General features: G+C 40.4%; 1 protein-coding gene across 1 annotated transcript in view; it reads right to left on the reverse strand.

Annotated features, from left to right (window-relative positions):
* Positions 1-5,108: 5,108 nt before the first annotated feature.
* Positions 5,109-21,837, reverse strand: part of FMN2 (formin 2) — a 398,539-nt gene continuing 381,810 nt past the window's right edge. Inside the window, exons 17-18 of the mRNA XM_005539682.4 lie at positions 7,885-7,966; positions 5,109-6,181 (exon numbers count right to left, since the gene is read on the reverse strand). Coding sequence (XP_005539739.3) covers positions 6,155-6,181; positions 7,885-7,966 — 109 coding nt within the window. The 3' untranslated portion in view covers positions 5,109-6,154. The remainder of the gene's footprint in view (positions 6,182-7,884; positions 7,967-21,837) is intronic.

Here is a 21,837-nt window from a genome sequence, read left to right on the forward strand (position 1 = left end):
TTTGTTTGCTATTTTAAGTGGGGATATTTCCCAATTTTCTTCTGACTGGGTATTGTTTGTTTACACGAAAGTTCTTGATTTCTGTATATTAATTTTTGACCTAGTCTATTTATGTCATTCTATTATTATCTTTAATAGTTGCTTGATTATTGTCTGTTTTTTGAGCATATAATCTAATAAACAGCAAATAAAAATTAACTTTACCTCTTCCTTTTCCATCGTGTACCTTTTTTTGTTCATTGCCAGAACAGTGATAAATAGCAGGTGAAAGTAGACAGCCTGCTCTTGTCCCTGATTTTTAATGGAAATAGTTCTTTTTAAAAATTTTTTATTTTATTTTATTTTTTGAGGAGGAGTCTTGCTCTTGTCACCCAGGCTGGTGTGCAGTGGCATAATCTCGGCCCACTGTAACCTCTGCTTCCTGGGTTCCAGTGATCCTCCTGCCTCAGCCTCTCGAGTAGCTGAGATTACAGGCGCAAGCCACCATGCCCAGCTAATTTTTGTATTTTTAGTAGAGATGGGGTTTCAACAGGTTGGACAGGCTGGTCTCGATCTCTTGGTCTCGTGATCCGCCCAGCTTGGCCTCCCAAAGTGCTGGCATTACAAGCATGAGCCACCGTGTCCGGCCAGAAATAGTTCTAAAGCTTCCCCTTGATGCCCCAGGCTGACTTTACCTTGAGGTATTTGATTCTTCAAGGACATATTTATGTTATTCAGAGTTTTTTCTTCAAAAATTACTTAAATAATTTGTTAGCATTTTGAGGAAATTGTGTTTTTTTTTCTCCACACATGCATATGATTTTTAAATACACATATATTAAAATATGCAAGGCAATATACATATGATCATCCTAGCCTTCCAGGAATTACCGCCACTTCTCCATGGCCCTTCTGATGTTTGCTAACTGTGTTTAGTATTTTTTTCACTGCTATTCCTCAATAAGTTGGCCTATCGTATTCTCACTTAAATAATCTTTGTTGGTTTGGTAGCAGTGTTAATGTTATTTGCCAGCTATTTGCAAATATTGAATAGTTTGTGTTGGGGAGAGAGTAGGGTTGTGTTTCAAGCTAGACAATATTTCATTTATGAAGTAGGATGGAGAGCATGTCTTGTTCTAGTATTTACTACGCTAATTCGCGGTCTCTTCCTCCACCTTTGTCTTATTGATAGACATCTTCCTGCAAATATGATTTGTCAGCCTGATTTCTCATGTAGGCATCCTTCCTGATGTAAAAAAAATAGTCAGCTATATTCAGGAGAGTGTCTAATACCAGTTGGTGTACCAAGGGCCATTACTGCAAACAGTTTGAGATAACACTTCCCAAGGGTGTGGTTTCACCTTGGAGAACGAGACTTTGTTTGCTTTTTCTGAGATGTGTCTTCATGAGCATCTTCTCTGCCTTTTTCCATACACATCCATTTGGCAGATCTTCTGTATATTTTGTGGTTTGAGTTTTCGATACCTCTAATTTTAACTGAAGATAAATCAAAGATGATGCATATTTGTTCCTTGTTGCCTTGGAATGATTTTTGAGAGAAGGGGGTGAATGTCCCCTTTGTCACACCACTTTGAAACATTAAACCTCTTCCTATTGCTTTTGATTACTTAACTGTGTTTTACAGGAAACAAATACAACCTCCAAAAGTCTGAGTTCACTGATTAGCTGGGAAGTGGAAATGCTAATGACGGCTGGTGTAGTTCAAGGAATGATGGCACAGGATTTTCAGAGCTTCTAACAATTTTTTCCCATCCACCTACCCTCGAGTTCTCCCACCTACTATCCACAGTCACTTCTGTTTTTACTGTACTTTTTTTTTGGCTTTGTTTTTTCTTACCTTTCTGGCTTTTAGTTGGATTGGATTGACCTTCAGTTGATATGGTTTTTTTCCTTATTCCTTCTTTAATTCTTTTTGTTCTTTTAATGAATAGTGCTAACTTTTTAATTTATATTTACTTTCATATTTTTGTAACAAAGTCCAAACATATTCATTATTACCATCTTCTCCCTGTTTTGTTTTTGGACAAGGTATCACCCTCTCACCCAGGCTGGAGTACAGTGGTGTGATCACAACTCACTGCAACCTCCACTTCCTGGGCCCAAGTCATCCTCCCACCTCAGCCTCCGGAGTAGCTAGGACCACAGGCAAGTGCTACTGCACCTGGCTATTGAAATTTTTTTTTCGTTTTAGAGATGAGGTTTCCCTAAGCTGTCCAGGCTTGTCTCCTGGGTTCAAGGCCTTGGCCTGCCAAAGTGCTGGGATTACAGATGTGAGACACCACACTTGGCCACTTTTTTTTTTTTTTTTGAAAGAGATACGGTCTTTCTATGTCTTTTCATAACACTTAAAGCTCACATAGTGCTTATATATAGGGTGACCAGAGTTTGTCTGGGTGTGGTATCAATTTATGGAGATTTTCCAGGTGTGACAGCCTCACTTTTACTCTCAATGGTATTCTGGTTTGAGAATGTTATTTGCCATCCTACTTAAATATTATATTGCCTGACATTATTTTACATCGCTTGTCTCCCTCATTAGAACGTAAGTTCCACGAGGATAGGACATTTTTTTGTTTGTCCACAACTCCCAAAGCCTACACCAGTTTCTGGCACACATTAACCACTCTATAAACATTTGCTGAACTGAATCAATGAAGAGAGTAGTGCATGCCCCTTCGCATGTTTGAATTATTCCCTGAATTTCTCCCACCCAAGTTGTTACTATCTAAAATTTTAGTGCCCTTCGTAAACATGAAAAATTAGTTGTAATTGTTACTGTTCACATTCTAGGGTTGATTTTATTTCACCAGTTTCTATAGTTTCTGTGATTTCCTAAATCCCAGGCCCTCACTTTGTTTGCATCTTTTTCCTTGCTGAAATGTGCCCCGCAGCAGACGCTTCAGTGAGGCTTTGGGCGTAGTTACCTCCTGTACCTTTCCTATGTCTGAAAATCTCTCTCTCCCCTTTCATGTGAATGATGTTTCAGGTGGGTCTAATGGTCCTAATGGTCTCAATTCACTGCTTTCCTTCCACAATTTAAAGACGTTACTTCTTTTTATTTTATTATTATTTTTTTGAGACAAGAGTCTCGCTCTGTCTCCCAGGCTGGAGTGCAGTGGCGCGATCTCGGCTCACTGCAAGCTCCGCCTCCTGGGTTCAAGCAATTCTCCTGCCTCAGCCTCCCGAGTAGCTGGGATTACAGGTGCCTGCCACCAGGCCTGGCTAATTTTTGTATTTTTGTTTAGTAGAGATGGGGTTTCACCATCTTGGCTGGGCTGGTCTTGAACTCGTGACCTCATAATCCACCTGCCTTACCTTCCCAAAGTGCTGGGATTATAGGCGTGAGCCACCGCGCCTGGCCTACAGATTCCAAATATAATTATTATTTAAGTTTTGCCCTGTTGTTTGCATTTTAAAGGTGAATTCATTTTGCTCTTTATTGAGTTGTTTTATTCTTTCTCCTTGAGAATTTTCCTCTTGTGCTTTGGATGTGTGTTTTGCAGAGGCGTCTTGAGAGAGTGCTCCCATTCTTTTTCCTCTTCTCTCTCTCTATGTCTGGTCATCTTCCATTGCATCCACCCATTCCTAGTCCAGAACCTGGCTTTCTTGGTGGCACTGAGCTGTGTGTCAGTGACATTAGAGACACTGCAGGTACAGACATGACTCAGAAGTTAGCTGGCCCAGTGCAGTCTGCTTTCTCCTGCTACAATGTGTCTGGCTGGCTAGTGTTTGCCATATCCTGTGGCCTCCTCTGCAGCTGTTTTCAGTGGATTCTCACTGGTAGGTAAGCCCCACATCTCTGGTAGTGATGCTGGCTTGGTTTCCCTCTACAAACGGGGCATGATCACTTGTCTTTACTCCGTAGAGATTCCTCTTGTTCATGCACTCTCTTGCAACCCCCACCTCCGACCCTCCATCTATACTTTTGAAAATATATTTCATCTTATTTTTCTACTTGGAAACAGGAAAAATCCAAACTCTTAACTCACAGCACAGTGTTTCTTGAACGACAGAAAAGTCTTCCGAGCGTGGAGCTACTGAAATGTCTTCATTATAATTAATCTGCACTGAACCTCCCTTTTCTACTTCCTTAACACTACCCTTAGTGTTTACCACTACCCTTTTTCAGCAAACAAGGGACTTCATTCCATTTTCAACCTGCTTGTACCCTGAAGCATCTGGCATAGTTAACACTGCTATTGTGCCTTCATGAGTAAATATGTAGTGAGTCTGTCACACACTAGGAGACAGGGAGACCAGTGTTAAGAGATGTCCTGGAACAAACGCTTTCTAAACTCAGATACAATCATTAGTGAACCCATGAGATGTTGAGAATGTTTCAAGCTGAGGGAAAACATGCGGAAAGGAAATTAGTCTAGAGGTATTTTAGTTTGGCTGGAGGCTGGAATTCAAGATAGCTTAAGTCAAGACACTAAACTCAAAAGGTAAGTAGGCACCGCTTAGGACTCCGTCAGCCACATTAAAGACTTAGATAATATTTTGAGGCCACATGTCTTAGTGTATGTGGCCACAAAATGCTTCAAGTAGGAAATTCAGATGAGCAGATTTGTATTTTAGAAAAAGGTAGATTCAAATTTTAAAAATATGTTGCAGGGCAAATCTTGGAAGATGAGAGCAATGAATTAATGAGGGTTCTGAACTAGGACTTTAATAGAAAAGACAGAGACAAATGTATGCATTTGTGATAAGTAACATGTCAAAAGATGAACTTGGGTTTCTGAATGAATAGCGGTGGCTTTGTTCACTGAGAGAGATAATACACAAGAACGAGCAGGTATGGAGGGAGAAGATGACAAGCTGAGTTTCAATTCACACATGATGAATTTTAAGGCATGGTGAGGCATCCGATTGAAAATGACCAGAAGGTCTTTGGGAGATCAGGGAAGAGATCCTAGTTCAAGCCACAAAGGAATAAATATTTTATCAGAATTTCTTACTTAGGTGTCATTGATGGGCTTTAAGTTCTTAAGTCCCTGAAACTGTAGGCACATTTGTTTTTTCTTTTTGTGCAGGTGAATATGCAGCATGCCTAACTTACTTTCCCTCCTTCTCTTATTCCCCGCCCCATGTTAAATATGACAGCTGTATTTTGCAAGTATCTTTATTCTTTTATTATTCATTTTATTTTCATATAAATTAACATCCTAGAAAAATTGAAATAGAAACACTAAATACAGTATTGCACATAGCGATCTTTGTTAAATGCCCTATTATTTCATTGGAGAACGGTAATATACACGCTGGAGGGACCGAAGGGGACAGGAAGACTACAAAACAACAGGAAAATAACCACTACTGTTCCTTTGCACTTAAACTACAAACTAAAAAGTAAGAGACCATACTTTACATAAATACAAACAATTATGATTTAGAACATTGTTTTTCTTAAGTTGCTTTCCATAATTGATTTGCAAGAGCAATAAATTTTCCCCTTTATCCACAACTATAACTTGCAACGAAGATCACTAAAAGTAATGAAAAAAAAAAAAAAAAACCCAAAAACCCAGCTCATACAAAACCATCACGTTTTGCATTATGAGCTGACTCAAGTCATTGTATGACTTCAGTAAAAAAATGACCATCTTCTTTCACAAATATATAGCTATGGAGAGCAACCCAAGAGTTTGGAAAGCACTGATTATAAATGGTACTCAAATTTTAAAATAGAAAATTTACACGTAGACATGAAACTGATACAAACAATTCACTAGAAATAAGATTTTACCCATATGTCTAAATGCTGTGACGTGGACTGGTTGTCAGTAGAAAGGAAAGTGTTTTTGCTGTGATGAGGAATATTCTCACAACAGGGAATTTTAGTTAATGTTTAGCATGTTCAGAATTAGTGCAGATACTGCCTCTTATACATGCTGTTTTGGTCTATCGGTATAATACCATAAACTTTTACAAAAAGAAAAGGCGTCAAATTCTCCACTGGTCTAGTACTTTTGTATTTTTATATGAATATACAGTAAAATTCAACAATTAGTGAACTGTCTAGAAAACAAAAAGATTATGCAAGAGGTCAAGAAGAAACATGAGCAGAATGACGGTAGTTTCCTTCCCACCCTCAGGTCAGCTGAATTTTGTGAAAGTCGTTGCAATGACTCATTTTCATTCTGCTTTTCATTGTTCAAGTTTTCATGCTTATCTTTGCTTTCTGAAAACAAATACACCAGATAAAAGTTATAGTTAGAAAGAACTTTTAAAAATGGGAGAAGTTTAGAGTAGCCTAAAAAGGACCTTTTTATTTGGATCAAATTCTGTGGGACAAGGTTAAAGGTCTACCAATCCATAAAGGAAAAAAATGTAAGTGGGTTCTGTGTTATCTTTGACCACTTTTTTCAAGACAAATCGCCAAATACTTTTGAGAAAAGAAAAGTTTTAAAAATTTAACTTCTAACCAATACGAAAGAGTGTCAAACTCACCATTCTCGTCCTCAGTCCTACATGCAAATACATAAATGTGAAAACTGAAGTAGCTGCTTCACTTCATGGTAAACGTACTCTAATCATCTTCTGTACTTACAATAGCAGGACTGAGGTGAACTAATAAGTAACCATTCCTCCTCATTCAATGCAATTACAAGACTGAGGCATCAGACAGGGGCAGAAAAGAAGCTGAGCTACCATGCAGTAGTTAACATTAGATAAGATCATTTTGATACAGAGAAACTGAAGGGATCATTGCTTCTAAATGAAGATACAATTCCTAACTTAAAAAAATAGGGCTATTTAATCATATCCCAACTTGGGATATGATTTTAATGTCTTTTCCCTTTAGACTACATTAGACTAATTCAATGTAGAATGGTCCTACCTTAAGGCCTAACTCAACTTTTCATTTAAAACAGCATCATTTACCTACACTGTGGTACCAAGTGATAATCCCTCAAAGCAGTCAACAAAACATCCTCAGTATCACACGGAAAAGCCTTGTCATTTCACCCAAGCCCTTCCCTCCCAGGGTGGACAAGCTGGCATTTTGTTTTAAAGCGGGGAATGGGCCAGCATGAAACTTAAATGAGCTTGTTAAACTCCGTCTCTGGACTGACCACTGTCCGGCAGCCAACCCTGCCGAGCCATCTGTGGATATAAACGGGGTCTGGGCACCCTGGGCACCCTGTGCAAAGCGTCACACTGCTCTTGGCACTTCCCAGCAAGTTTCAGATCCCAGTGGAGCTAATCCAACTATAATGATCACTCATGGCTCAAATACAGCCTGTGCCGTGATCTGTGTGTAATAAAGAAAGTGAAAGATGGTCTCCCCACCCTGCCCCTGCCAACATGCACATATCCACATAAATGCACACCCTCAGTAGATTCAGTAGATTTATCTTAACTTTTTTTTTTTTTTTTTTTTTTTGAGACAAAGTCTCACTCTGTCGCCAGGCTGGAGTGCAGTGACACAATCTCAGCTCACTGCAACCTCTACCTCCCAGGTTCAAGCGATTCCTCTGCCTCAGTTTCCCGAGTAGCTGGGACTACAGGCACACACCACCATGCCCGGCTATTTTTTTGTATTTTAGTAGAGACAGGGTTTCATCATGTTGGGCAGGATGGCCTTGATCTCCTGACCTCATGACCCGCCCACCTCGGCCTCCCAAAGTGCTGGAATTACAGGCATGAGCCACAACCCGCAGCCTAATTCTTAAGTTTTGAATAATGAATATCAAGACTCCTAGCCTTCTGGGCCTGATTAAAGGCATAAGAAAAAGGAGATTCTTGAAGTCAGAAGCTCCTTATTTATGCACACTTAGTAGAAAAATAATTAAAATATTATGAGTTTGTATATATTACGAAAATAGGATTTAAAAGCCAAAGAAAATAACAAGTTAAAAATCAGTAAAGTGAAATACTTACAATTCCAGAATCATGTCTTGGTTTTATTTTATAAAGTGATTTTCCCTTCTTCTGTCTACACACCTCCTCGGCTTCTTTTACTCTGATGGGAAGAAGACACATGTATTTAAGCAAAACCTACTTAGATAACCTCATTCTACCTTATAGTAAGCGAGCAAACCTCAACTCAATAAAGATTTGAATTATTGCAGAAAATAATATAATACACAGAAGAATGTTATCTGACATTTGAATTGAAAGCCTAAACTGTTACAACTACAGAGGCTCATTTATCTAGGAGTTCTTAACTTGGAATCATAGTATAATTGAATGGAGTAATACACAAACACATCAGAATTTCTATGCAGAGTGTGTATGCATTTCATCCTATATAAAAGGAATCTTATACACAAGTAAATAATGAAATACCCCTCATTGTCAGCTGAGAGTACGAGATTGATTCTGTTACATAAATAGGATTGGCACCATGATATAAGTTAGAAGCATTAGAATAATTAAAGAGTATCACAGCCAGGGCGCAGTGGCTCATGCCTGTAATCCCAGCACTTTGGGATGCCAAGGCGGGTGAATTGCTTGAGCCCAGGAGTTCGAGACCAGCATGGGCAACAGAGTGAGTCCCTGACTCCACCAAAAATATAAAAACTTAGCCGGGCATGCCCTGCAGTGAGCTGTGATCAGCGCCTCTGCACTCTAGCCTGGGCAACAGTGAGACTCTCTCCCCTGCCTCCCCCCACCAAAAAAAATAGTGTCACATAAAAATTTACATGACGGCCGGGCACAGTGGCTCACGCCTGTAATCCCAGCACTTTGGGAGGCTGAGGAGGGCGGATCACGAGGTCAGGAGATCAAGACCATCCTGGCTAACAGGGTGAAACCCCGTCTCTACTAAAAAAAAATACAAAAAAATTAGCTGGGCATGGTGGCGGGCGCCTGTCGTCCCAGCTACTCGGGAGGCTGAGGCAGGAGAATGGCGGGAACCCGGGAGGCGGAGCTTGCAGTGAGCTGAGATCCGGCCACTGCACTCCAGCCTGGGCCACAGAGCGAGACTCCGTCTCAAAAAAAAAAAAGTACATGCCATGCTTACTTAAAATTTTCTCAGATTAACTTCCTATACCACACACACTCAAGCATAAAAATCCCTTGCAATAAATACTTGAGCCGTCTCTAAAAACTGAGCGTCACCTAGCATGGGAACCAATCATTTAATGGATGACCAGAGAGTGAGCAGTAATAACATTTTAATGTTAATAATATTTCTCCTTAAGCATATATGACAAGGAAAACAACACTGAACTCACCAGAGGTACAGTTAAAAGAAGATGCTATTTGGAGCAAAGTCCTGTGTGAATTTCTGGCTCTGCTCTTTGACACTGGTAGTGTTCTTATACCCCTGAACCTCACCATTCCCTCAAAGAGTGAAAAGGCTTCATTATATATTATCTTCATTATCACTGCACAGAGTTGCAAGGACTGAGTAAAGTTTTATTTAAAAAGTTCTCTATGCACTGTAAAAGGCTATACAATTTATTATTGTTTTAATTAATCAAATAGTAAGAAATCTATAAACTGGGTTTTTTTTTTAATAAAAAGGAGAGCTATGACAAGGAAGATAATCTATCAGGTAAAACTTATTTTTTATTACTGTGATTTTTCCTTGGGAATTAAAAATGAATTATTTCTGGAGAAACCAAAAAGGCTATGCCTTGATCTTAATAAAATGCATTTCATATAGACATTACAGCCTCATTTCCTGAAAGAAGTGAATTATAAATATATTTCTTGATCCCTGTGGCAAAAGATCTAATGACAGAATTCATCTCCTTTACAACTAAATCAATTCCTCTTTTTAAACAATAGAATGAAACAAACAACTCAGTATTGCAGCTATAAGATTGATGCTATAGTTTATATTAAAGCATGACAAATGAAAGTAATTCCTTTCAGATATGAAATGCCTGCCTGGTTGATATTGTTAGTAATTCCAGAAAACGATGACAACTTAGAAGATACTTCATGGTCACTACTTTTATTACTTTTCACCCAAGTCATAAATTGTCTTTAATCCTTCCTCTAAACATTTGAAGATAAAAACATTTTCTTTATAACAAACTAAGGACTGCAGTGTCCTCATCTTCCTCTGAAACAGCTACCAGTAAATTTAAGTTGAAGTATTTGGATAGAGAATTAAGGAAACTGTTGTTTTTTTTTTTTTTTCAGTACTTAGCCAAAATCCAGTGGATCTCCTCTTACATTTACTTGGAGCTTTTTAAAGCATTTCGTGGCTTTCAAATAAAATGTACTTTACAAGTATTTAGATCCTCAAAGCATCTTAATTTTCTCCCAATCCTGTTTATTTTGTTCTCAAAACACATTTTTGTAAGGATCACAAGAAGCTGAGCCTAATACAAACATTTTTAATTTTACACAAAAACATTCCGTCATTCCTTATGGCAGAGACCACAAAAATTGAGGAGAATGTACATCAGAGGCCTCACGAGATCTTTCAGCTCATCCATTCATTTCTCAGTCATTTCTGAAGCATTAACTCCAGGTCCAGCACTAGGCACGGCTCAATATAACAGGCACAATGATCTAGTAGGAGATGTCTACTATATCAATGTCTACTAGGAGGAAGACACTCATGAGCAAGTAAATGGCAATGTTGATTAAGAGCAACCACCTAGGTTCCTATAAGGTACAACTGTGTCCTGGAGGAGGATCCTGGGTGGGTAGGCAGGGGTTACAGAGATCTTTCTGGAGCAAGCTGACTGCCGAGCCTTGTTTAACAGACACATCTTAATCGTTTATACTTCTCTTGGAAAAGGAAAATGGATTGAACACGAAAGAATAACATATAAAGGTTGAGTAAGAGTCAAGAAACACGAAACTGAGCTTCAAGAACTACGAACAGTTCTCCCTTCTGCTGCCATAGGATTCCTGTATGCAGGCAAAAGTTCCGATTGGTTTTCAGGTATATGCCTCGGTTTCTCATGTGTGTGATTAGGATGAGTCAGTCACCTCACCCTAAGCGCCTCTCTGGCTATGCACACATAAATGACCTGGGCAGCTGGAAAACTGAGTCCCAGAACCTTGAATATAGTTCCTCTTCTAATTTCGGAGCAGGAGATGCATGGAGAATTTGTTAAAATGCAGCTCTCTAGGCCAATTCTTAGCTATTCTGATTTAGTCACTCTGGGATGCTTTCAGAAGTGGCACCCAGCAGAACCCGGTGTAGCTGGCCTGTAAGGACCACCCTGAGAAACGGTGCCCTGGAACTGAGGCATTCACACTCCCTGAAGCCCCAGCGGTGCTGCCAGACAGACCCCCAGAACAACGACACCTCCTCAGTCCCCGCTGTTGTACCGGATCGCAAACCCAAACCACATCAACTTGCTCCCAAGTCTCACTCCTCCTAAGCTTCCTAGCAAATGCTGCTGCTTTCAAAAGCCAATTTTATTTCAACAAAGCTCTGACAACAAGACATTTCTCCACACTTTCGGCAGGAAAAAAGAATGCATCCCTCGAGGTCGAATGTGTTGCCAGAGTTGGCAGAAGTAAGAAAAATAATGAGGGAGAAGTCAAAGACAGCCTGAGCCAGCTGCCAACATTCGCATCTTCCTACTTGGGCTCTCCATTTGGTTTACGGCGGCAGATTTCATCAGCTGCCATTCTGAGTCTGTTGAGTAACTGTTTGTACGTGGTCCCTCCTCTTTCTCTCCTGCTTCACTCCTCATTCAGTGATGCCCAACATTTCCTAAACTAACTAGAAAAAAGATGTTTGTGTCACAACTAGACCTGAAAGGCTTTAAGTGAAAAGGCATGGTGGAGATAACATTTCAAACAATAACTTAAAATGACCAATATGTCCTGTGTGGGAAGGAGGAGAAAGTAAAAAGAGGGACAATACCTCATTTGTAGAATGAGAAAGCAATCACCTTGAAGAGGGAAGTGTATACTGAGAGAGGAAACAAGAGCAGGGCTGAAGAAGATGGTCAAAAGGCTTCCAAACTGTGTCCGCACTTGAGTTTAACTTCTAATCCTGGTGGGGGTCTATGGATGCTGTCCAGAGACACAGCTCCTGTGCATGATTCATGAAGGTGTATATATATGTGTGTGTGTGTGTGTGTGTATATACGTGTGTGTGTATATATATATTTTAGTCGATGCATTCACACAAAGGGGGACTGACAGAGCATTTGCGAATTAAGATTTCACCCTATAAGAGAACTAAAAAGGGAAGTAAAAATTTTAAGATGACATCTGTGATAGGCTCGTTTGAACAGTTGCAACTTCTAATTAGCAACCCAGATAACAGAAGGAAAACATGAGCAAAATGATAATGAAAAGAAACCTCATTCATCATTTTTAGTGACTTTGGGAAAAAAATCAAACAACAACACAGAAAGCAGAGACTAGAAAACAGGAAATGTAGCATTATCTTTTAGATGGAAGCGATGGATACTAAATGGTAGATAATGTCTATAAAACTTGATGTTTATTTTAATATTTTACTATATCTTTTATTGTCTATGAAACTTCAGAAACAAAACCATGCGGAATAAATTTCAAAGGCCAGTCCTCATCCCTTACATGGAGGACCAAGAGTCATGAAATAATATGAGGCATTCTGTATCTTTTAAGGGAGAATTTAATTATGGGAAATAACCAAAGAGCAGAGGGAATCAGGTTTGGCAAACAGAGTAGGTGACCAACATGAGTAAAGTAAATTTCATCTCGAAGCAAACTTTCCTTGTAGCAATGCTCAGAAACAGTGAGATTATTCAATGAATGTGTAATTCCCAAATAATGGAAACTTGCCCCTTTACGTACCTATCTTTGTAGAACCAACTTTGAATACTCTTTCTTGAAACAAATTCAACTTTTCTCTCTCTTAAAGAAATGGAAGGCCTGGTGTGGTGGCTCATGCCTGTAATCCCAGCACTTTGGGAGTCCAAGGAGGGTGGATCATGAGGTCAGGAGTTTGAGACCAGCCTGGCCAACATGGTGAAACCCTGTCTCTACCAAAAATACAAAAATTAGCTGGGCGTGGTGGTGGGTGCCTGTAATCCCAGCTACTCGGGAGGCTGAGGCAGGAGAATTGCTTGAATTCGGGAGGCAGAGCTTGCAGTGAGCCCAGATCGCACCACTACACTCCAGCCTGGGCAACAGAATGAGACTCTGTCTCAAAAACAAAAACAAACAAACAAACAAAGAAATGGAACGATTTAACTTTTAGTTGAGGGCCCATGTTCATCATTGGACACGCCACTGTTGTAATGTGCTGTAATACAGGGCCACCCTGCTAAGGACTAAGACCTCCTGAGATATATAAGGCAGCCTGCCCAGGCCCTAATCCAACACTGTACTTTGCTGGCTTTGTTTGTACTTTTTATGTCTTCTGTTTCTTCTTAAGATGATAGGCTGTGATCACTTCTTGATAGAGCCAGCATGCCTACCTTAAGCAGAAACTCTATCTCCTTTTCACAATCTCTGTCTTCTCTAGAGAAAGCCAGATAACTAAGTTAAATGGCGCCTCAAATTAGAGCAGTAAGACTCCCAGTTTGTTTCTAACAAAACGAATGGAGTTCCTGGACTTGCAGGCAGTAATTTTAGTGGTCGCAGGCTTCTCCCCAGCCCCCAGCTCCCACATACTTCATTGTTCGCAGTAGCGTCTAGAAGGTTAGGGAAGCCCCAAAGTCTGACTTATAGACAGGCAGCGAATCACGGCTCCATATTTCAAAGAATATATGATTCTAAGATATTGTATCATCCAATCAGCTTATTCAGCAGGTTCCCATAAAGATAGAGTAATGCTGGAATGAATATAAAACCTGAAATTCAAGCTTATCAAGGTAAAAAAGTGTGATATTGTTAATTGGTAATGACAGAGTTTGTGATGCTACAGAGAACTACCTCTGGGAGGTGTGAAGCATTTGGTGAGGAATATGACTATAAGGTTATTTCTCAGTTGAAACTGTTTTCTAGGTCTTGGGCAAAAAGGACCATATGAAAATAAAACATCTTTAATGAGTAAAACTTAAGCTCAGATTTACCTTTAAAAACATCTTTACACTAAATTTATTTTCCAAAAATAAAGTTGTAAATGTAACTGAAAGAGAAGCTAAATAAATTTCGAAACATCTATACGAATTTTTATTCCTTACAAGTAAACATTCTAAGTGGTAACAGGTTCACTTGGTTAGGGCATTAAGCATAAAAGTAAGTTCTTAAGCAAAGAAAAACTTGAGTCTAGGAAAATTAGAATATTTTTAAAGTTTATAAAATCAGAGGGGAATATGTGAGAGAATAAAAAATACTTTTTATCACAGAATTTGTTAAAACTCGTTTTAAATTCCTATTATTTTTATTGTGGTATTTTTCAAAACCAATGAAAAGTTTCTCCCATTTTGGCCTCACTATAACTGGGCTCATTTACACTAAGGGTTATTTTAAACGACAGTGGCTTCTCATTTCTCTCCTAATAAAGATGTGTTTTTCTCTACACTCTCCCTACCTAACCCCAGGCCCATTTATTGTCAGGCAAACATATACAAAAAGTTCAGTGTGATTAAGTTTAAAAACAGTTTGTGAGATGAAGAAGGGAGATACACTCTGGCACAGATACAGAGAAAAGAAAGCCGACATCCCCGCAGCCCGCTCTGCAGGCAGAATATCTTCATCCACCTTTCAGACCGAACGCCAAACTGGCCACAGCCTTATCAAGGAAACAGACATGCTTTCATCATTCAATCGAATGAGAAAGGAAGCCACTTTTCTGCCACTGAACGTTAATCACTTGGTCTAAATAAGTATCTGTGGCAGACGGTTTCATTTCCTGCTGGCTGCAGTTCGGCTTGCTGGAAGTAGCCCTGTTTGCCAACGGAATCTCCCAGCCTAGGAGAGGTTAAGTGCAACGTGGAGCTGGGATGTCACAGGTCTGAGGGCCTGATAGAGCAGAGACGGATCTGCTAACAGTACACTAAAAGCAGATATAATGATCATTACTACCAGTTCACAATGTTCTTTACTAAAACAACACCATCGGGTCTGCTAACAAATTTAAAGCTTTTTTACCCAAAAGTAGAAGGAGAGAAAAAAGAGAAAGACACACACATACACACACACACACACACACACACACACACACGGCGGGGGGCATAAGGTGGGGAGTGTGTGGGGAGGAGAGACAGAGGTGGTGAAGATTCCAGACAAAAGCTGGTTAGAAGAGTCCACTTAGGAGCTGTGGGTCTTTCTCTCCAGGTAAAGACAAAACTCTTAGATGTCTTGTGGAATTAAGGTGATCTGGGGAAGTTTATTTGATGTCTTTTGTAATTAAAGGTGATTTGGGGAAGTTTATTCCTAGCTCTCTGCTCTCTCTTTTATAATCTCATGACTTAAAATACCCTCGTACAGAACTACAAAACCCCTGAGATATACTGGAAACAAAATCAACCCCAAGTCACTTATTATCTCAAAGAAAAAAAACTTACAAGGCTTCCTCAGGCACCTATTTATAAATTTCATCACTGAGAATCTCTGACTTTCTCAGGGAAAACACTGCGTTTGCACCCCAAATGATTAGGAATCACAACTCAAATGAGCATAAAGTAGTTCCTAACACAAAGCAAATCAAGCTTTAAAAACATCTTTGGGCTGGGCACGGTGGCTCACGCCTGTAATCCCAGCACTTTGGGTGGCCGAGGCAGGTGGATCATGAGGTCAGGAGTTCGAGACCATCCTGGCAAACACGGTGAAACCCCATCTCTACTAAAAATACAAAGAATTAGCCGGGGTTCATGCCATTCTCCTGCCTCAGCCTCCCGAGTAGCTGGGACTACAGGTGCCCGCCACCGTGCCTGGCTAATTTTTTGTAAATGGGTCTGGGGTTAGGTAGGGAGAGTGCAGAGAAAAATACATCTTTATTAGGAGAGAAATGTCGGCGCAGTGGTGGGCGCCTGTAATCCCAGCTACTCTGGAGGCTGAGGCAGGAGAATCGCTTGAACCTGGGAGGCGGAGTCTGCAGTGAGCCAAGATCATGCCACTGTACTCCACCCTGAGTGACAGAGCGAGACTCTGTCTCAAAAAAAAAAACAAAAAACAAAAAAAACAAAACAAAAAACCATCTTTGAGCTGCTTCATGCAAGTGTCAGCCCTGGAGGGACTAAGTGGCTCAGTAATGGAGAGTGCAGAAGTAAGACATCGTGCTGTGGGGTCCAGAGGGGTCTGCCCCAGCTCCCTGGGGGTCCGGGGCCAGCATGGATGCCTTGCAGACATCGTACTCCCCTCCCTTCACAGTAACACATGCAGCAAGCCTGCCACTTTTGTCAACAATAGGAGCTGAATTTTACAGAATATTCATAGTCCAAAATCTAGGACTCCTTGACAGCTAGATAAGTATCTATACTTATGTTCCAAAAACCACAGATGTATTCCTCCCATGAACATAAAATTAATGCACAGATATTCTGTGTATCTGTATTTCCCGAAACCATTTTTTTTTGTGGGGTATATGTGGGTGAAAAGAGCTGATAGGATCATTTACTCATAAGAAAACACATTCGACCAATCACATTAATTCCCTGTGGGCTGAATCTCTTTGATGACTGTCTAAGATTCTATAAGATGCAGAACATTGTGACACGTGGGTGAGCTCCCTCAGAAAGGAAGAACCTTCCCCCATAATTTTAGAACGGCTATAGATTAGTAATGATGGGTGTGGATGAACGCTGCTGTGCACTCATTTTAAAACCAACAAAACAAATAAATTGTACACACATACAAATCATCACACACATCTGCCTCTTTCTATGTCTAGTCACAAAAAGCCACCAGTCCTCCTTTAAGTGGCAAATCTATTTGTTGCTTTCTAGTCTTTACTCTCCACCATGCTCATGACTCTGAAATGGTTTACTAGTCCCTAATCCCTAATTTTTAATTTTTATTTTTCAATGGAGTATCCCTCTGTCACCCGGGCTGGAGTACAGTGGCATGATCTCAGCTTACTACAACCTCTGCCTCCCGGGTTTCAAGTGATTCTCGTGCCTCAGCCTCCTAAGTAGCTGGGATTACAGGTGCACCCCACCATGCCCAGTTAATTTTTGTGTTTTAAGTAGAGACGGGGTTTCACCATGTTCGTCAGGCTGGTCTCAAACTCCTGGCCTCAGGTGAGCCGCCCACCTCAGCCTCCCAAAATCCTGGGATTATAGGCATGAGCCACTAGGCCTGGCCACTGGTCCCCAATTCTTGACAACTCGCTTATCCTTCAGTTTTCAGAGAACTTCGGAGTTTTCCAGCGATCTTTCTGGACATGTTTCCTTAATTGCTTCTGTTGCTCATTTATTAAGCTTCCTTTCAAATATTATCCTTTCCCTCCAGGACTCTAATCTGGACTCCATAGTATCTGCAGGAATTTTCCACTTTGTAATTCTAACTACCACTTCTGCGGTGAAGACTTTGAGCTCCAATCCTCTAGCCTTGACCTTTCTCCTGAGCTCCAGGTTCTAGAGGACATTCTCCTCCCTCTCACATGCCTGGGCCTTGGTTAAGAGCATAACCAGTCAAAGCCATCCATCCAGTTCCTTGATAAACCTCTGAATCTTTTCTCTCCCTCTTCCCCACCCCTTCTATGCATATGCAAATAGTTAACAAGTTCTGTTAATTATTTTTCAGTAATGACATTAAAATCTGTCTCAACCTTTCTAATTCCACTGTCCCTGTTTTTCTAGCTTCTCATGTCCCCTGAACCAGTGCCTGCAGACTGGCCTCCAACTCTGAAATCTAATCCATCCTTTACAAACACGGGAATCATCTGAGCCACTTATTCATTTGCCAAGCAAAAATTGTTTAAGTTCCTTAGTGAGGTCTGCGAGGCCATTTGCAGTCTGGCTCCAACTCACCTAATCTCCCCTTATTCTCTGCAATGTTCCCTGGGCTCCAGCAATACAGAAGCACCCCCAACTCCTAAGGGACATCTTTGCTAATCTGTTCCCCTGGGACTGCCTGTTCATTTTTCCTTTTCCTGTGCTCTCCCATGAGGCCTTTCGGGTTAAGCTCAAAATTAGCTTCCTATAGGAAACATATCTGACCCTCCAGGCAAGCTTATTTACGTAATCCTCTAAGCTCTCACATACTTTTTCCCCCCCAGATTTTCAATTTCAAGATGACTTCTGACTATTTATCTGTCTCTTTGCTGTGCTAAATAGTAAGATCCTTGAGTTCAGGAGTCACGTATAGTCATCTTTATATTTCCAGGGCATTACATTAAAGCTCACACAGGCAAGTATTCACTAGATGTTTAAAAAATAGCTGACTAAATGAATGGATGATGATGCACAGTAAAAAATCACAGAGATAAATTCTGGTAAACAGCTAGGCTTAGATGGAAATCTCTTGTTTTTTGCCTCCTTCTTCTGGTGAACTCTTCAGTGATGTGTCTGCATGCCCAATTCACATTTTGAGTAAACTACTAAGGATTTTATTGGACTTGACCTTTGAGTTTACTGATTTGCTGCTATAATTTCATCTATACATAACAATTTAGTTTGAATGAATGTACATAAAATTTAAAGTTACAAAATATTTAGGGCATTATGTTTTCTTCCATCTTACAGAAGAACTAATGTCTTCAATATATGACCATTAGGAGACTGTAAGGATTCAACAAGAAATCATGTCAACCTAGCCTCACTAACTCCTAGGTTAGGAGACATACATGTAATATATTTTTATTCCAAAAAATCATTTAAAGAATCTCTCACGGGATGTCTGTGGACCAGATAGAGAAATGATGGCTACACGAGAGGGTACTTAGATGAGTCTACAATGAACAAACATGCTCAAAGAAGATAACAGATTGACTTTATATACAGTTATGTTCCTTTTTTTAAAGAGCGTCTCATTGAGGAGGGTTGAAGCATAATCAACTGGTAACATTTATATAGATATTGTTTTCATCTGAGAACAGGGAAAGCTGTCCTAGCATTCATAGATACCCAGAAAAAGGCCTGGGTTGCTTTTTTATTTGAAGACAGTGACTATTTACAGTGGGGCGGTAGTGTGCCAGAGACAGCGGGCACATCATGCGCACCATCTCATTTGACCACCTTGTGACCAAACATGAGTGATGCCACCATCCTGTTTTAGAGATGAGCAGCCTGGGGCGCGGAGAGGCTCTTGAGGTCACTCAATAGAAGAATGAAAAAGAGAATCCAGATGTGGTTAACTCCAGAGTCTGCACTCTCCACATCACACTAGGACTAAAAAGGGGACAAAATCATGGGCTTACATGTCTAGCCATTATTACTATGAAAATGATATTCCTACAGTGGAAAGTAGATTTGAATAGATGACTTGCAATTTATTTCCCAAATTCAATATCCATTTCCCTTTAGAGAACACCCACAGAATAAGCATCTTAAAAGACACTGTAATGTAAGCATCCTTAAGGCAAAGAGTGCCCTTTCTCCCTCCATTCCACGCCCAGCACAGCAGCTGGCTCATCACATTAGCAGCTAACACTAAGACCTTATAATGGGTCAAATGCGGAACCAAGAGAGCTTACAGATACTATCTCCTTTAATTTTGCAATAATCCCCTAAGGTAGATATTGTTGTTATCCAACTTTTACAGATGATGCAACTGACACTTAAAATGGTCAAATTACCTGTTCAGGATCACATACTAATTTGTGGCCGACTTATAGTAGTTCAAGTCCAGACAGACGTCATGTACTTCCAGAGCTTTCGCTTTCATCATTGCACTATTTTCTCTCACAACGCACATACATAGGAAGGTTAAAAAGCGGGAATACAGGATGCAAGAAGGAAGGCAGGCAAACAGCAAGGCAGGAATGCCGGTAAGTGGAGAGCTTGCGGTTTGAACTGTATGCACCTTTTTATTACCTGAGACCCAGAACAGTGGCTCTAAAACTTCACTGTGTGTAGGAATCACCTGAAAGACTTGTTAAAACACAGACTGCGGCCGGGCGCGATGGCTCACACCTGTAATCCCAGCACTTTGGGAGGCTGAGGCGGGTGGATCACGAGGTCAGGAGATTGAGACCATTCTGGCTAACATGGTGAAACCCCATCTCTACTAAAAATACAAAACATTAGCCAGGCGTGGTGGCGGGCACCTGTAGTCCCAGCTACTTGGGAGGCTGAGGCAGGAGAATGGCCTGAACCTGGGAGGCGGAGCTTGCAGTGAGCCGAGATGGGGCCACTGCACTCCAGCCTGGGTGAAAGAGCGAGACTGTCTCAAAAAAAAAAAAAAAAAAAAACAAAACAACACAGATTGCTGGTTTCTACACCCATAATCGATAGGCCCAGAGTGGGAGTTCAAGAATGTATAGTTCTAACAAGTCCCCAGGTGATGGTGACAATGCTTGCCCAGGAGAACATTTTGAGAACCTCTGTTTGGAGGCAGCATAACATAGCAAAAAGTTTGGGAAAATTAAGCAAACAAAAACCGTATTTATATTGTTTAATAAATATGTAATCATCAGTATCTTTTAAGTATTTTATTTACTTTCTTGCTTATATCAATATATGCATTTATATTTAATACATATTATATACATTATATATTTATGTTAATTATATTCACTTACATGTATTTTATTTATTTATGTTTCTATTTACTTACACTCATTTGATTCTTTTCTTTTTTTTTTTTGAGAAGAATTTTGCTCTGTCACCCAGGCAGGAGTGCAGTGGCATGATCTTGGCTCACTGGGGTTTAAGGCATTCTTGTACCTTAGCCTCCCAAGGAGCTGGGATTACAGGCACCTGCCACCACGCCCGGCTAAGTTTTGTATTTTCAGTAGAGATGCCGTTTCACCATGTTTCCCAGGCTGGTCTCCAACTCCTGACCTCAGGTGATATGCCCGCCTTGGCCTCTCAAAGTGCTGGTATCACAGGCGTGAGCCACCATGCTGGGCCTACAATCATTTGATTCTGAAAGACTGAATCTTTTACAACACTGAAGATATTACTTTAAAAGAGAAACTAGAAAAGTGGATGCATGCCTTTTAGCAAATATGGAGGAGAAGTTCTATTGAATAGTTGGACAAATTTTGAACTCTTTTCAAGCAAAAGTAGTCATGGAAACACAGTGGGCTATAGCGTTCATCTTTGAAAAAGAAAAGCATGTAAGATTCATCTGGAGAAGACAAAAAAACCACCACATTCTCCTGATTCTAATTTCTAGGAGGAATTTTTGACACGATTGTCTAAATAAAGGATGTGAATTGTAGTCAGTACAAATCTGAAATGTAGAAGACACAGACATTTTTCAATAGCCAATTCTTTCCCCCTACACAAATCCTCAATAAAAACTGAGACGAAATTTTAACTTGGTGAAAGCATTTCTGAGGAGAGTAATGCTTGCAAACACTTCAAGTATGCCAATGTAGTTTTTTGGTGATCTAATCTCATACGAGGCTAAAAATGAAAAATCTAGAAGAAAGGACAGTTAGCATACTTCCTTTACAATCTTTTTTTTTTTTTTGGAGATGGAGTCTCACTCTGTCACCCAGGCTGGAGTGCAGTGGCATGATACCAGCTTACTGCAACTTCCGTCTCCTGGGTTCAAGAGATTCTTCTGCCTCAGCCTCCTGAGTAGCTGGAACTACAGGCACGTGCCACCACACCCAGCTAATATTTGTATTTTTAGTAGAGACGGGTTTCGTCATATCGGCCAGGCTGGTCTCGAACTCCTGACCTCATGATCCGCCCACCTCAGCCTCCCAAAGTGTTGGGATTACAGGTGTGAGCCACCGCGCCTGGCCTACAATCTTAAATCACAATCACAGGAGTCTCCAGTGAATAGCAAGCAGTCAGAGGTGGCTAGCATCTCAGACAAATCCTAGAACTGTGATAGTCTGTGTTGATAAGGAAGGAAAATACAATTGCTTGAGGAGGATAGATGAGTAACCAGCAAGGTTCACACTCCATT

This window comes from Macaca fascicularis, chromosome 1, assembly GCF_037993035.2.
Source record: "Macaca fascicularis isolate 582-1 chromosome 1, T2T-MFA8v1.1".
NCBI classification, from domain to species: Eukaryota; Metazoa; Chordata; class Mammalia; order Primates; family Cercopithecidae; genus Macaca; species Macaca fascicularis.